This window comes from Setaria viridis, chromosome 1 (assembly GCF_005286985.2).
Source record: "Setaria viridis chromosome 1, Setaria_viridis_v4.0, whole genome shotgun sequence".
Classification (NCBI taxonomy): Eukaryota; Viridiplantae; Streptophyta; class Magnoliopsida; order Poales; family Poaceae; genus Setaria; species Setaria viridis.
The window spans coordinates 6,375,948-6,393,955 of NC_048263.2; the positions used below are offsets into that span (position 1 = coordinate 6,375,948).

General features: G+C 44.7%; 2 protein-coding genes across 2 annotated transcripts; one reads left to right on the forward strand and one right to left on the reverse strand.

Moving 5' to 3' along the window:
* Nucleotides 1-3,475: 3,475 nt before the first annotated feature.
* On the reverse strand, nt 3,476-4,330 carry LOC140221526 (uncharacterized). The gene has a single exon (XM_072291297.1). It carries the CDS (start codon nt 4,328-4,330, stop codon nt 3,485-3,487), a length of 846 nt encoding a protein of 281 aa, XP_072147398.1. The 3' UTR covers nt 3,476-3,484.
* Nucleotides 4,331-8,879: 4,549 nt separating this feature from the next.
* Nucleotides 8,880-14,940, forward strand: LOC117844849 (disease resistance protein Pik-2). The gene is made up of 3 exons (XM_034725657.2): nt 8,880-10,187; nt 11,656-12,315; nt 12,764-14,940. Exons 1-3 carry the CDS (start codon nt 9,126-9,128, stop codon nt 14,621-14,623), a joined length of 3,582 nt encoding a protein of 1,193 aa, XP_034581548.1. The 5' UTR covers nt 8,880-9,125; the 3' UTR covers nt 14,624-14,940.
* Nucleotides 14,941-18,008: the final 3,068 nt, after the last annotated feature.

Genomic DNA, 18,008 nt, shown 5'->3' on the forward strand with positions numbered 1-18,008 from the left:
GCTCCAGCGAACTCTCGTAAGTTGTTCACCTGCGGCTTGTTTACCGACCGGTTAGCTCTTTCCCCCTTCCCTTCGCTTTGCTCAGTTCCTGTCGAGAAGGGCACTCTAATGAGGCCGCAGACATGGAGACCATGTTGGCCTTTGCTCAATTCCTATGCTTAGACATCATCTGAATAAACAGTAGCTCTGACAATGCTACTGCTGTGATAAGGAATTCAACTTCAAAAGCACTCTACTTGTTATGTACTAGAACCTCTATTCTCTGCTATTTGCCTATGTTGGACTTGTGTTTATTGTTGTGAACAAGATATGCATTGTCGCTCGTGTGGCCAACCCTTCACGCGCTCACCACACACTACTGCCGCTCATCTTGGCGGACAGCTGCTCCCTCGGGCTGCACGCCTACCCAAACATGGACCTAAGGGGTGAAGGAGAGAGGAGGAAGGGGAAATGAAATAAGGAGCCGAGTGCCTCCTTGTAGTCAACTAAGTAGAGCCATGTACCAACGAGGGCATGGCACCAGGGTGGTGGGGGGGCAGTGGCAGTCAGCAGGCAACGCGAACAGGGGACGGAGGTTGGGACCTCACACCCCCCTCTTAATAACGTCCATCCCCTTCAGATTTGGAACTAAGGCCTCCACATCTAGCAATTGGGGGCTCGATTTTGCACTTGGAACGATTTGGAGTGGATTATAGAAGGGAGGTGGATGGAAACGGAAAGAAGAGGATAATGCACTCCTGCTCATGGCAGCCAAAGGCGATGTGGCCTAACACCCAAAGCGGGAATGAAGATGGCAAGATGCGCAGCGCCTGGGCTACGACGAGGATGGGGCAAGATGCGGGTGGTGCCGATGGACGAAGGGGTAGCGACTGGCTGGATCACGATGAGTACATGGGAAATCGAATGAATGGATAGAGCAGAAGTTAAGCGGTGAATTTTTTTTTATTTCCATGTGTGGGTCCATATTAGGAACAAGTGAATAATAACGTGAGAGTAAGTAAGAACCGTACCAACGCACGGGTATTTCTGCTAGTAAATTAAAAGGCTGCATCCATCTGTAATACTGAATGTCCTAATTTCATCTCTCCAGTTAATTGCTTCGCAGGCTGTCTTGTTCATAGCTCGAATAAAGTTGGCGTCCCGAGCAGGATCAAAATAGATGTAGTCCTCTCCTAATATGCCTACTGGGCAAGCTATTAGCTCCCCATGACTGATAATCCGTGCATTGGTGACAGGATGTCTTCCTGTAGCCATCTTCTCGAAATCCATGAAACCTCCACAATAACTCTCAACTGGATGCACAATTCTAGTACCAGCAACGGACTTCTGCAAGGAAAAATATGTAAAGGAAAAAAAATCAGATTCAACGTAGAAAGATTAGTAATTAAAATCCAAAGTTATTTAAAAATGGCACAAATATTCAGATGTATCCAGTGTAGGGATTTCCTTACCACTTGTTGAGAGGATTGACACAGGCTGACAAAAAGACCGATGATGTTCACTATCTTCATCATGATTACTGACTTGGGCAAAAAATAAGGTGAGGCATGGTTTATCTTTTGGACTGGCCAAAAAATTGACATGTGAATATGGGTATTTTAAGTCTCTGAATTTTTTAGTGCCCACACTCTCGTTCACAGTGCAAATGAAACGAAGTTCATATTGTTCCTGTAAATCACAGATGTAAAAAATTAGCAAACACATAAATGCTAAACATTCAAAGTAAGTTAAGCTATGACGACACGTCTGAAAAAGATAGCCTTAAAGAAGGAAAAAAAAAATCTACTTTTGGTCCTACAACTTTGGCGTCGATTATTGTTCGTGTTTAAGAAAACTTGATTAGTTTAACATAGGACTGGAAGTGAGAAAAAACTGCTGCAGAATCCCCCCATGTGCAACTGATTTAGAGCCGTGTCAACCAAGTTCAAATTCCATCACTCAAACTAAGCTGAGACATGAAATTGTCTGCCAAACCTTAACAACAGGAGTTACTTCAGAGTTCTAAGCAACGCCAAGAATGAGCATCCAGTGGGGTTTGAAAGTAATAAAGATGGCAAATATCATGAACATGCAAGGATGGTGGAGTGGCTGACTATGGATGATCATATTACTGCCCCAAAAGTTGACCCAAATGGTTAACCCAAAAGCTGATGGTAAGGAAAGGGAGCCTACGAAGAAATGGAGATCCTCTTTTGGAACATTAGAGAGTTGGGAAGTGCAGGAAGAAGAGGCCAGTTAGTTGAAATAGTTCAGAATTATCAGGCTGATTGTATCTTCCAGTTTGCAGATAGGGAGCTAAATAGTTTGTTCCAAGGGGCTCCTTTTAATTGGTGTTGGCTTCCTTCAAAAGGGCACTCTGGTTGATTCTTAGGGAGGTGTGACCTATGAACTTGTGGAGGTGCTGTAGGATAAATATGGTGAGTTTATTCAGAGTCTGCTACTTCAAGATCTAATTATATGTGATCCAAGCAAAACAGAAGAAAGATTTTGTACTCCAAATCTATCTCCAATATGGGTGAGCTGATTGCCTAAAACATTTTGTATGGAGTGTCTGCCTAAAACTTTATTCTCTTTTCTTAATGAAAATGGCACGGAGCTCTTCTCGCCTTCTCCAAAAAAAAGATTGATGTCTTGAACTAAATAACTGATTTTAAATTTAAGGGCTGCAAATTAAACAGCACCGCAGAGTGGAGGGTATAAATTACATTGAGGGACCAAAAGTGAACTTTTACCTACTTAGCAGAGAGGAGAAAAGGAACTAACCTTAGTTTGCTCACAATTCAGCAATGTAGCTCCCACCTTTTTGCGGACACAGTTTTGTTGAGAGAAAAAAATTTCTTTGTAGCTTGAGACCATCGACAGGGCATCTTTTGTTAACTCATCAGTTGGCTCCAACGATTTAGAAGGGTGACTACTTGAAGATGACAACAGCATGGAGGGCTGAAGAATCTTGTTGGAAGAGAGTATTTGTGTAGTCAACAATTCCATGACAGCAGACTCCACCACAGGTAGCGATTCCATCACAAAATGCAAATATGCCTCACGTTCAGGATGCGATGATGCATCTACTGCAGATGTGTATGCAGCGGCATCCCAGCTAGATGTCTCATATCCATCTTTTCCCGCCATCTGAATTGCTCGAGAAAGTTCCAGGTCACTCTTGAGCAAATAAATCATCGCAACATGTTCTGACAGTCCAGAGATGCAAGCAAGCAGCATGTTGATGAGGACCGAGACTCGACACGTATAAGAATCCGAGTGCAAATCATGTCAAGCTCGAGTGCTTGTGGTGCAGGAAAAGCGGTATCACACCAGATGGTGTTAACAATGATGTTGAAGAGTGGACTGAATGGACCATAGCAGTAACCAGCTTTGAGGAAGCCGCGGTGGTAACGACTGCGGAAATCTTCAATTGGAATCTGAGTAATTGCCTTGAGGTACACTGCATGGATCCTATCGAGAAGAATGGCCCGGACTGATTCCTTCAGCGCAGGCGGACCTTCATCTCATATTCCTGACAGCGAATTGCAGCCAGATCAAAAGGAATGCTCGGTTTCTTCAGTTCCAGTGTCTCTTCCAGCAATTCAGACAACCTGGTCACGACCGGAACAGAGAGGCGGCGGCCGAAAATCTCCGCGGGCATATCGTCGAGGCAAGAAACTAGCGCAGACGAGCCGGTGAGGAATGCATCAACATTGGGCAGCCTCGCCGACAAAGCAGCACATTTGAGAGCAGTCTTGACAGCATGTGAGTCGATGCTGAATTTGTCCTCGCGACGGTGGCAGCGGTGTAGCTCTATGAGGTGGACGGCGACGAGGAGATCGGCCCGGGACAGGCAGAGGTAGCGCAGCGCGTCCCAGGTGGGGAGGTAGCGGAAATACGATGTCAGGAAGGTGACCAAGCCCTCCAGGGAGCGCTCGGCGATGGTCCGTGCCTCCGGAGGAGAGGGGGCGTCGCCGGCGGCGATCTTGGGGAGGATCTCCTCCCTCGCTCTTGCGTCCCACGAGGCCTTCTTCCGCTTCCGCTTCCTGGCGCCGTCGGGCGCGGGCGCGGGCTCGCCGTCCACGTCGTCGGGGGCACAGGAGAGGGTGTTGGCCATGATGTTGGTGACGGGGTCGCCGAAGCCGAAGCAGACGCCGGCTTCAAGGAGGCGCGAGGCAAGCGCCGGCATGCGCTCCAGTGGCAGCGCGTCGAGCGCCTCATCGTAGTAGCCGAACATGAACCCCAGAATCAAGCGTCTATTGCGAGCCATGCCCGCCCGCGAGCCGTCGGAAAGGTTCGGGGCGTTGCCGGCGCCTTCGCTCCCGCAGCGCCGCCGTCGGCAGGCCATGGCCGGGGATTGGGGTTAGGGTTGGCGTCGATCGCACGGGGATCGGGGCTGGGGCAGTTCATTGATGTTTTTTTAAGTCCAAATTACTCCTCAATCCTGATCAAAGTCCAGGAAATCCCATAAACACTTTTGGATGTGCTAGCGTCCGGCCATCCGCTTCCCACCGGACACTTTGGTGGTCAGTTGCAACATTCAAAAATAACGTCTGCAACATAGAAAATCAATATTTGTAACATCGAAAATCAACGTTTGCAACATCAAAGAACGTGTAAAAAACTTCTTATTGATTCATTGATGATGGAAAAAAACCCGCTGCAACATCTGTACCACGTTGCATGTGACATTCAATATCGCATCGGAAAAAATGCAACATCCAAAACTAACTATTGCAACATCATAAAAAATATTGCGTAACATCCAAAGTAACATACCAAAACATCATGAAAAACAAACCATTCAACATCAAACTGTCGATGCATGAAACATCTCATCCCAATCAAATCGCAGATGCAACATCGCAAATCACAGGTGAAACATCACAAAAGTCATTGTTGAAACATCACAAAATCATGTTGCAACATCACAAAATGGTGGCCTCGCTCTTCCGCTTCACCATCCCCGTCCTGCTCCTCTCCGTCCTCGCCGCCTCGGCGCGCAACGAAGAGGACGCCTGCGCACTCGCGACGCTTAGGCGGGCACTTGACCCGGCCGGCCAGGTCCTCAGCTCCTGCAACCCCTCCGACGACCCCTGCGGCGGCTCCTTCGTCGGCGTCACCTGCGACCCCGCCGGCCGCGTCACGGGGGTCTCGCTACAGGGTTGCGGGCTCTCCAGCAGCCTCCCGCCTGCGGTCGCCGGGCTCCGGTGGCTCTAGGGCTGTACCTGCACTACAACGGCATCAAGGGGCCCATACCGCGGGAGATTGAGAAGGAAGGCTGCAGCGGCGGTAAGGAGCGCAGAGGATAACGAGCAGAAGTAGCAGAGGATAAGGATGTGCCCGTCGGTGCAAATGAAATGCATGGATGAGAATGTTTTATCAGACAGGTGAGCCTGCGCGGAGCGTCCGGCGTCCGGACAACTGTAGCCTAGCATTTCCGAAACACTTTTGGGTTCATCTATGTCGGTTAGTAAAGTTTATCTTTTTATTTCTCCATATACAAGTGAGCATTAAGTTAAAATTTTGTAATATAATATTAGACATCATAATTTATGATAAAAATACCGAAATTTATTATTAGATGGCGTAGGCTATCAACATAATGCTGGAATTTTTGCAATGTATTTTAACTTGATTTTTTTAAATACGTTATGGTGTCCGCAATCACCCATAGACTATCAAAATAATGCTAAGTGTTATTTCATCCTTAACACTTCAAACGTGAATTAGTGAATATATGAATAGACACTTATGAAAGTGCATTAGTAATGCTAGGAATTGTGTAGAAGACTCAGTATTTACAGGAGAATTGGACACGTGATATGTACCTGACTGAAAGTAGCATAACAGTTTGCAGGAAGTAGATTGGGAAAGGAAACTTGGCTAACAGAAATTAAGAACAGGGATCACTACTCATCTACTCCCTTCGTCCTATTCGTTAATTACATAATTTTTACAATATATTTAGATATAATATATATTTAGAAGCTAAAATGAATAGTAATTTAGGATGGAGGAGTATTTAATTGCACAGAAACTGAGTTGAAACATTTTTAAAATTTGGAGTACATTTGTCTCATGCCTCCTGCTACTCCATGTCGAGTTGTCGACAATCACGGCGCCGGCGCGCTGTGTGACAAGCGGGAGGGTCTCTCCAGCCGGGCTGGCTTCTTCTCCATGGACGTCGCCGGCTGGTCAGCCTTCCAGGTGGCCTCCACGACGATCGCCTCGGACTCGGGAGTGGACGGCCTGGTCCCGGCGCGCTGCACCCTCCGATCGAGTTCCAGCCGCGCGAAGCGGCCGCCGCCAGCCCGCCTCAATCGCGTCGCGTCGTCCCGGCGCGAGACACTGGCGAGCTCATCAAGGCCACATGCATGTGCCGGTGTGCGGAACCAGCGAGCTCGAGCCGCGCGAAGCAGGTGCCGGTGCGACCGTTCGGTGCTGGTGCCGCCGCCTCCGCGGATCGCGGCTCCAGTCTTCGGCCTTCACCCGTCGCCGGCCCCTTGGCCACGCGTCCAAAAGTGTTTGCGGGTGATGTTTGCGAATTGCGATTCTGTCACGGTGGCGGACTGGACTGGATGGAAGTGGTCATGGGCTCATATATAGCTCCACGATAATTGGGACTTGGCCCATCAACAAACACCAGTGCAACTCTCACAGCACAGCCCAAAATGACGGTTCGGCCTTACTGATTTCCGTTTTAGAGATTCATGCGGCGTCCACCGGCCGTTCCGCCTTCCTTGCTCCATCTCGTCACTGCCGTGTGCAGCTCATGGAAAGTTGGAAACTTTAGTGCATCTTCTAAAAGGTAATGTTAGTTTTTTAAATAAAAAGTCAGCAGTAGCTTTCTAAAAAAACTCAAAAATTGCCGTTCAAATAAATAGGCCCTCGGTCATATGCGCCGCTGCTAGATCTCGCTCTCTATCGGGCCTGCAGGATTATTTATTAATAAGTATTTCTTTCTTTTTTCAGAGATAAGTACTTCTTTCTTTATTTTAATTTTGAAATAGGTCTACAGTACTTGATTATTTGTGCCCGCGCAGATCTCGATAGATCCATTCAAGAGGCACCAGCTTTCATACGACTAGTTAATTTATCGCCTACTTAGTTAAAGAGAGTAATTCTGCGAGTCCACAGCAAGTCAATTTGTTAATTAGCTCCACGAACGAATATCTCGTAGATGTGACTAATCTTGTTTAATTAATACAGTAATCACTTTAGACGATGTGATACTTTGTAAAATTGTAAGTAAAAGCACCGTTGGGATTCTCGAGAGATACAACATTATAAAATTTTCACCTGTTGCTTGGGCTAAAGTCTAGTCCATATCACATCAAATCTCAGAAGCTAATTAGGAGGACTAAATATGAATTAATTATAAAACTAATTACACAGATGGAGTCTAATTCGCTAGACAAATTTATGAAGCCTAATTAATTCATGATTAGCACATGTTTAATGTAGCAACACACTGTCAAATCACGGATTAAATAGGCTTAATTCATCTCGCAAATTAGCCTCCATTTGTAATTAGTTTATATTTAATACTCCTAATTAGTATCTAAACGTTCGATGTAATATGAACTTTAGTCCAGACTAAAGAACCAAACATAGTCGTCTTTAGTGACAGTTGATGCAGATTACGGGGGTGTTTGGATACTCTTTGCTAAACTTTAGGGACTAAACTTTAGTCCCTTTTAGTCCCTAAAGAGCTAAATATTCTTACTTATTTGAGCTAAAGTTTAGTCCATAAGCTAACTTTGGGTTGCTTTTTTGGACTAAAAGGTGCACTGGACACTCATTGCCCTCATTCAATGCCTGTCTGATTCCTCTCTCTCCCCACCTGTTGCAATGATTAGAGGCAAACAGGTCATTCTTCATCTCATTAAATGTTGTTTAGCTTATGGAACAAAAAGGTAGGACTAAACTTTAGTTACTCCAAATAACTAACTTTTAACCCTAAGAATATGCAAGTGGAATCAAAATAGTATGTTGATCTGGCGTCAGCTTTGCTGTGCTACCTTGGTCTCTGGTGCAGACTTGCAGATTGGTTCTGTCCAATAGGATTCTTAAGTTAATTAAACAGTTCACAGATCTGTCCCGCTTCCCAAAAGGCTTGTAAGCCTTTCAGGCTAGTGCGTGCTTTGATCAATCGCGCATCCATCCTTATCGACCCCACTCGTTTTCAAAATAAATACTTTTAAAAAAAAATCGTATAAAATAGTTATATGCCCCTGGTCAATTTGTTACTAAACTTTAATAACTGAGATAACTTATGAATTTCTGAACGATTAACTTTAAGCGTTTGCAGTCGAGGTAGCCGTGGTTGAACCTGTATATAGTTTTTACCGCGAGGAGCTTAACAACATGAAACTGTTTAAACTGGTTTTTAGTTAGGATCACTTCAAACCCTTCAAACCTCACTGTTGCAAAACAAATTTGAAATCTTTTTGGATGCTCGCTGCTATGTGCCTAGTTGAATCTCAATGGAGGATTTCATGGAAGTTTCATGAGCATTAAATTCTATGCTACATCAGCAATTTTGCTGATTTGTCAGAATTATTACGAGGAAAGAGGAGTGAACCGTTACAAATGTTAACAGTGTAATGAAATTGTGCACTGAGCCAACAGGCAAGATGCGTAAAAGTCTCAACTCCAATGACCGTCTCATCAAATGGCCCTGCTGGATTATTTATTAATAAGTATTTCTTTTTTTTTCCCAGAGATAAGTACTTCTTTCTTTATTTTATTTTTGAAACAGGTCTACAGTACTTGATTATTCGTGCCCGCGCAGATCTCGATAGTCCATCCAAGAGGCACCAGCTTTCATAGGACTAGTTAATTTATCGCCTACTTAGTTAAAGAGAGTAATTCTGCGAGTCTACAGCAAGTCAATTTGTTAATTAGCTCTACGAACGAATATCTCGTAGATGTGACTAATCTTGTTTGATTAATACAGTAATCTCCAAGCTAGCTGTGCATCCCGGTCATAGCTGATCCAAGTCCTAGCCATAGCTGATCTCCCTTCTATAAACCCTACCTCCAGCCGCTGAGCCGTTGCACAATTCCTAGCATTACCATCAGGCATCAGCTCCAGCTCTCCGTCAGTTACTGAGAGATCAAGGGAGAGACAGAGAGCAATGGCGGACCTCGCACTTGGGGCTGCCAGATCGGTGGTGAAGGGGACGCTGGACAAGGTTCAGTCGGCGATCGAAACGGAGAAGAAGCTGCGGCAGGTTGCGCAGAGTGACCTGGCGTTCATTACCGAGGAGTTCCAGATGGTGCAGTCCTTACTGGAAGTTGTGGACGAGAGGCGCGCCAAGAACAAGGTGGTGAAAACCTGGGTGGGGCAAGTCCGTGACCTGGCCTACGACGTTGAGGATGGCATGGAGTTTGTCGCCCATCTGGACACCAAGCCCGACTGGTGGCACCGCTGGCTCCTGCCTTGCATGGCTCGGCCCCTGGATGAGGCGGTGGCCGAGTTGAAGCAGCTCAAGGCAAGGGTTGAGGCTGTGAGCAACAGGAACACTTGCTACAACCTTATCGGTGAATCAGGCTTCAAGCCCATCACACAGCAGCAGCTGGTGCCCAGTGCTGTCATGGGTGAAACATCATCCCTTGACATGCTTACTGAAATGAAGGCCAATGCAAAAATGCATCAAGACTTTGGTGTTCTCACCCAGTTAATCACAAATGAAGGCAATAATAATGCTCTTCGAGTGATCTGGGTCTGGGGGACGGGTGATGATCTTGGTTTCATGTCGATCGTCAGGAAGGCCTACCAAGCTCCGGATATCTGCCAAATCTTTCCATGCCGTGGCTGGTTTAAGCTGACACATCCTTTCAGTCCCCATGAGGTCCTACGGAGCTTGATGGCTCAGTTCTACACAAGCTCTTGCCTGCAAAATGGAGACGCTGCAGACGTAGGTGAACTGGCGAGTATGGAGGAGGCAGCAACGACGCAAGCCGGGCTCATCAATAATTTCATGAAGCAAGCAAATGAGAAGAGGTACCTAGTCGTCCTGGAAAATGTGTCCACCATGGGACAGTGGGATGCCATCCGGACGTACCTACCGGATAGCAACAATGACAGCTTGGTCATCATGTGCACGCAACAATGTGAAATTGCAAACATGTGCGTCGCAGATTCATACCGAGCGTTGGAGCTGAAGCACTACTCGGCATGTGTTCTCTTCAAGGAGGTAAGTTACTTTAGGAAAAAAAGAAAGGTTACGTACTCTTAAGCTAGTTCCTGTGCATTGTATTATTCCACATTTTTCAAGGTTGCCACATCATGCAAATGAAAATATGGTACAACTCACCCAAAGTATAGTAATATCTTGATGTTGTTGTTTAGGCTTTGCACTTTTTCCAATAGTGCCATGTCGTATAAAGATATTTTAGGTGGTGAAACACGGTCTCCCAAAGTTCCAATGCATCGTTTCCATTTCACGATCTCATAGGCTAGCCAAAATATTTAATTGTGAGGCATGTTATTGGACGCAATAGAATGAAATGAAACTCTCTAGCCCCACTCATTGTCATTGTCTTGGAAACAATGTATACTCAGTTTCACCTTCACCCTAATGAAACACATTCCCTCTCTTTCTCTATAATTATCTTGTCATGTCATCATAGATGATGGTATATCATCCTATTTAATATGCATGAAACTTACACTAGGTATGGCCAACCCGGTCAATTATTGCATGAGTTGTGTCTATGGTAATGGGATCAAAGAGCACACATGATGTTATGGATGCATTCTTTGGCAGGAAGTTCTCTCGCAAGAAGAAGCAGAGTTCTCCCTGAGTCCTGTTTGGTCGGTTTGTTTAGATATTTGTTTAGGAAGTTGTTTGGATTACGATTGGGAGAGATAAGTTGTTAGGATTCAGTTGTTAGAGATAGAGTTGAAAAGGAGTTGTAAGCCTGCGAGATTGTAATTGTGCCAACCCTATATATATACGAGGGGAAGGCAATCAGGTAAGCAAGAATTAAACCTAATCAACTCAAAGCCTCACGTCGAGAGGGCGAGTTTCGTTTATCTCGTGCCTAATTACTTTCTATCCCTTGCTAAACCAACGCCCATATCACATGATTTTTTTAGTCTTGGATACTGAGCACAAGCTTCTCTTCAGATGCATGCCGTGTCACCCAAAAATCTTATGTCGAACTTATTTGATGCCCATGATATAATAAACTGGAATTAGCCTTAGTTCTCTTAATTTGTAATTTTAGACACTTAACAGTCTCCAATAATTTGTGGAAGCGAACATGTGATCGTGGCAATGTGCGCCTAGTCAGCAAGACATCAAGTCTTTGACTTGGTTTCTGTGTTCATTAATTTTAGAGTCTGAATGCTCCGTGAAGACTTGGTTTCGGATAAATTCTGTCTACGAATGTGCATACATGTCTGTACGCCTACCATATTGTTCTCCCTGTAAAAGGATATAGTAGTACTAGATATCTTCGTCCAAAGGTATAGATTGCTCCACGCCACAAAATGGTCACTTGAGTTATTGCAAAACAGTCGATGTTTCACTGACGTGACCAAAATGGTCACTTTGTTAACATCTGTTCCTCGTTACTAAAATTTCTTCCCACATCCCTCTCTTACAAAAACTCTCTTTCAACCCTCTCCTGACAACCTGAATTACATCCTATTTACAGGCTCCTCAGTACAATGAGGATGAACGGAGATACAAGGGTGACGGAGAGGATGAAATGAAACATGGAGGTGGCCTTAAGCACTTCCACAGAATGCCCACACTTAGAATTGATGCTGCCCGTGGATGGCTGGAGCAATTTTCCCTTGTTGGACGTGAGTCACTGAGGAATCAACTTGCTAACTTCGTGACCAAGGGAAGGTTTGGAGGTTGGCAAGTGATGTCTGTGTGTGGGATACCGGGCGTTGGGAAATCAGCTCTTGTGAAATACTGGTACTATGAACGGATGACTAAACGCGACGTACGGTTTGACAAGTACAGTTGGCTCCATGTGTCGCAACCTTTCAATTTAAGGAAGTTCTGTCAGAGTTTACTGCCAGACCTACATTCAGAATCTTCTCAAGCCTCGGGAGCCGAAGACCCCATTGGAACGTGCAGTACGATCCTGAAAGAACACCGGTGCCTTGTCGTTGTTGATGACCTACACTCCGACGAAGAATGGGACTTGATACGGCCTGTCTTAGCACATAAAAACTCCCAAAATGTTGTCATCGTCATTACAAATGATGCGAGCATGGCCATGCGTTGTGCAGATAATGAAGAGCTCGTTCTTAACGTCAAATGTCTAGAACGAGATGCTGCCATTGATGTCTTCAAAAACGAGGTGGGTTTTACTCGCAGGATACGCTTTCTCTGCCATGTTCATTTCTGTCTAAATTGCTGCTTGTATGTCACTGCAAACTTAACATATCATGCATGGGTTCCATTCTTTTCCTTTTTACTCATGAAGGATACGAAACTGCATCATACTACTATCTCACCCATGATTATTGTGTTGGTCTAAATTCTGTTATACTAATCCAGTACTGCGACCTAGTGAGAGATGGATGTCTTTTAAGAATTCTGGCTTTTAAAACTTGAGAAAGAAAATTGCACTAAGGATAGATAAAATTAGCATGAGACTGAATGGTATCAACTATTGCCCTTTCAATATTATGCATTCATCAAGTGTGTGTGTTTCCTGTTCACATTTCGTTTTTTGTGTTTCAGACACTAAAATTTCAATTGCACAATACCAACGATGATTAATTCTTATATTGCTTGAAATATAGGTGCATCGGAGGAATCCATACTCCAGTTTGATTGGTAGCGCATATTGTGATGAGATAGAAGAACTTATTTTAAAGTGTGGCGGAATCCCAAAAGTAATAGTTGCTATAGTTGATGCTTTGGCAACAAAGACAGTTACCGCTTTCAGTAGCGCAAGAAATTTAAATGCCCGATTTATCCCAGAACTGGAGAGCAACCCAGATTTGTCTGACAGTGTCCGAGGAATATTCAGTTGGATGGATTCCTTCATTCGTACCTGCCCAGATTACCTCAAGCAATGTCTTTTGTACCTCTCAATTTTCCCACGGCAACAAACCATTCGAAGGAGGCGTCTAGTGAGGCGGTGGATCGCAGAGGGTTACTGCATGGACACTGAATCTAGTTCTCTGGAGGAGAGAGCGGAGTGGTCCTTCTCCAAGCTCGTTGATTTGAGTATGATCCAACAGCCACCACATTCAGCCATTGATGTACTCAATTACAGAATGATTTTCTGCCAGGTGAACAACTTCGTTGGTGAGTACATCTTCTCACAGCCAATGGAAGAGAAGCTCGTGCTTCAACTGAAGGGCAGTTGCCCCCTAACCACTCAAAGCACAGGGCGTCACCTTGTCATAGACAGAAGCTGGGACAGAGACATGATTGTCTTCAAGAACATCAACTTCTCGAGGCTACGGTCGATGACAGTGTTTGGGGAGTGGAGATCATTCTTCGTCTCTGGAACTGAAAGTATGAAGGTGCTTCGAGTGCTTGATCTGGAGGATGTGACTGGTGTGACAGATAAAGACCTCGAGCAGATGGTGAAGCTGCTGCCTCGCCTCAAGTTCCTTTCCCTGCGGAAATGCACAGACATCCATAATCTGCCAAGCTCACTGGGTGTTCTGAGGCAGCTCGAGACTCTGGATGTCAGACACACCTCCATAGTCACCATGCCAGTGACCATCGCGAAGCTAAAGAAGCTGCAGTATCTCCGCGCTGGAACAGTTATGCCGACAGAGGAACGACAAACAGCAAGCAGTTCGTCCAGATTGTCTGAATTAAGAAGACGTCAACAAGTAGAAGGTGTTAAGGTGGCTACCGGGATTGAGAAACTGACAGCATTGCACACACTTGGCATCGTGAACGTCGGTGATGCAGGAGGGAAGGCCATCCTGAAAGAACTAAGGAAGCTCACCCAATTACGCAAGCTTGGAGTGTCCGGTGTCAACAAGAAAAATATCAATGAGTTCTGTTCTGCCATCTCATGCCATGTTCATTTGGAATCCCTTTCAGTGCGGCTGAGCAAGGATTATCATGACCGTTTGAATGACACCAAGTTATCTCCAGAGAACCTTCAGAGCCTTACGCTGTTTGGGTTCGTCCAAGGGCTGCCTGCATGGATTGGAGGTCTTCACAAGCTCACAAAGTTGGATTTGGAGATAACCATATCAGCAAAAGTTGACATACATGGTGTCCTTGGGAGGATAATACAGCTATGCATTCTGCGTCTCCATGTCAAGTTGCTTAACGATGATGACAATGTGCGGCTTGATTTTCGTGTAGAGATGAATCAAGTAGAGGCCCGCTGTTATATGAATGTTAAGATCCTCGATATTGCCTGCAGCAGTTCCACGTTACATGTGTCCTTTGGATCAAAAGCAATGGAAAATCTTGAGGTGCTGACGGCTCGTTGCTGTAGTGGGTCCACACTGCAGTTCTCTGGGCTAAAGGATCTCGCTATATGCAGACTCAAGGAAGTTCGGCTTGTGGGTTTCCATGATGACAACATACTTGAGATAAGGACTCAACTCGGGGAGCATCCAAACAAACCTTTGGCGGTGAAGGAACAAGTTTCCTCGCGTCGTCCTCATCGATATTCAACTTGAGACGGTATTTTTTTTTAGGCATAGGCATCTGAAAGACTACATGGCATTGTGCCGTTCATTCCCCTTAATTTCCATGCCTCCTACTTGATCCCGTCAGGCAAATATCCAATCTTACCTCCTACTTGATCCAGTCAGGCAAATATCCAATGCAACCATCATGCCTAACGGGCACTGAACTATATGCTGCTTCATTTATGGTCGTGATTATAATAGCTACTTCTACTATGTGTATTTCCTATGTATAGCTAGCTGCCTCGCTTATGTACTCTCTTCTGAAAACCGAATGGTGTGTTGATGTATGCATATGTGTTTACTAGGACTGGACCAGCCACGCGCAAATAGTGATTTTATTGGGCTGGCTTCGACTCAAAATCACGAGTATATTCTGATTTCGCGGTGTAATACTTATGTTCCCTTTGGTTCGTTGCCAGAGGTGTAGCGAACTGGCGATGTACTATAAAAAGAAATTGCAAAATTGTAATACGTACCTCTCATCTCGACCTTTGCCGTTGCCTTTTTCCCCTTCCAATCCATCTCCAGTCTTCGTTCTTCATTGTCGCAATCGCGGGCTCGCGGCGCCTGCCACTGCCATGCCGGTCACCTCCGTGCGCTCTCCGCGGTGCGCCCGCCGCCCCCTGGTGCGCACACGCATGGCGCCTCCCGCGCTGCGCACGCCGCCTTCGCCCGAGGCCCGGCCCGCTCCGTGCCTCCGCCCCCGCGGACCGCGGCTCCAGTCTTCGGCCGTCGCCCCGTTGGCGGCCGGCGGCGACGCGTCCAAGGAGGGTTTGCGGCAATGTTTGCGACTGTGTCACGGTGGCGGGCTGGAACCAAAGCGATGTTTGCTCGTAGCTCCTCGATAACTGGACTTGGCCCAAACAAGCTCTCTCACAGCCCAAATAACGGTTCGGCCCGACGCCACTTTCTTTCTGCCGTCTCTTCCCTCAGCCTGGCAGCTTCAACCCTAAAAAGAAAAAAAAAACCTTGGCAGCTTCGGGCTCCGATGAAATCATGGAGTGGGGAAGGGTAGCACTCGTAGAGAAATAGGTATGTCGAGCACAGCATCCTACTTTGCCATACTGCCCTGGGGTCCTGTTCGTTATGTAATTTTCTGGTGATGGGGTGGTGGCTGATCGGGTTGGTTCCCATGGCTTAACTCTCTATGTTAAATCAATTGCTAAGACCTAAAACTTTAAATGTTTTACTGTAGATAAATGGAAACTTCATATTTTTTAGAGGGTACAATAAGGAGGCACACGACCTACGCACTCCACACACGCGCGCGTGCGCGTCCATACACATGCTTATGGAAGAGATTGAGACGCCTATACCTCTAGCACGCGGGAAAAGCACAGTACCACTGAACACGCACGTGTATGCACCCAAGAGAATCCGGAACTAATCCTATGCATCAAGGGAAAACCCACCTTGAGCCCAAAAAATGGCATTACGAAAGTATGTACTCATGTGTTAATCTGTTTCATCTTAAACAAAGCTGGTTTTTAGTATGCGTTTTAGTGGAGATGTTTTTTTGTCATTTGTCAGATGATACTTTTTTCTAGGAAAGTTTGTCTGATGCATCATATTGTGGACCCACAAGTTAGACTCCATTTTTTACAACTACATCATATTTTTAATAATTTGTTTAATTTATTATATCACAAATCCGCCTTCAACAAATACTAGAGTTGATATATTTGAAGATTACTCCTCCATTTTTAATATATAAACTAATGATTTTGTCTTGAACAACATCATGTAATTAAAGAAAAGGAGTACTTCGCAGCTAAGTTACGTATACATGTATGTCATATATGCTTTTACGTCTTGTACTCCTCACCAGACCAGCATAATAACCTTCCTATTTGTGGCCCCATTTCATTTTGCACTGCAGGATGGCAAATGGTATCCAATGGTGTCCATCATACATTTTGTTTTGAGTAATCCATCCTCCGTACATATGTATGTCCGCCTAAGCACAACTGAAAGCTCATCTCGATCAGTAGGTTAATCTTACTGTCTTCAGGTGTTCATGATCAAGTTCTAAAATCCTGCATTATTCTTGTACCACCTATCCTGTATTATAAATCTGATTTATATTTTTGTTCTTTTTGTAGTGAACAACACATTATTGCGCATGGTCAATCCAGATTATTTGATGAAAAAACCATCATCTGGATGGACTAGCGTGCAAAATAGAAGCGAATTTTCTTCATAATTGATCTGAACTGTATATATCAACTAGTGCTTTTGGGTTAACTTTTACACCTTTCACCCTCTGAATTTTTACCATAAGTAGCCAGATAGGAGAAAGAATATTGACGTACTTGTCATGATCAACTGAAGAAAGCTGAAGTTGGCGAACATTTCAACTCTATGGTCTGTTCTACCATTTTCATGCGTCATCTATATAAAGATGGCAGTTTCTTTTCACTATCATCACAGCACAAATGGAAGCCATATCCCCTTTCTATCTATGCACTACATGCAGACAGCCATGAGCTAGTTTTCAATTATTTTTTTTTTTGGTTTGGGTGTGAAACTAGCAGGTGGCCAATCATACGTGGGTAATAAGAACGGACAACCGTACTAGTACAATTATTTACTTTTGGTTAATGAAAGATTTTTCTAAAAACCAACTAGCATGTTTACACAGTTCTGATGAACCCAAGTTTTGTGCTTTTGCTCACATGCTTGCTCTCTGTGTGCACATATGTATGTGCTCAGAAATGGCACTGTAAACACTTCAAACATGAACATGAATAGCCACTTATGAAAGTTCATTAATGTTTCTTCCAAAAATTTACTTTAGCATTGCCAATTGAGACATGATGTCCCACAATGGTAATGTCAGGATAACTAGTTGGCAATTTCTTTTTCTTCAATAGGACTGAATTGATTAGTCTATGAAAAAGGATTTAACACTTATCAGTTGGCTTCTCAAAATGTGGAAAGTGTTCTCTCCTGTACATGGACTATAGAAGACATACAATAAATTCAAACAAATGGATCACATATAGTCATTTTTTCTTTTGTGGAGAAACAAATGGATATACCTCAGGAATACATATCTGAATGAATTTAAGATGCACCGACAAAAAGGAACACTGAAGTACGCACATTATTCCCTCGCAATAAAAAAGAGTCATATCACATCATGCATGATGCAAAATACCCCCTGCATCGAGCCAAGATTTTAGCTAACATAAAGTCAAATCCACGTAAAACACTAAACCTCTCAGAACTTGACACGCATGCGCAGATATGAACCCTAGCAAATCCATCATATGGGCAATTGAACATCGCTCATCAAATGATTCTTGAAGGGGAAAAAAAGGAATCTCATAAAAAAATTCCTGCCAAATTCAAGAGGATTTTTTTTTTGAAA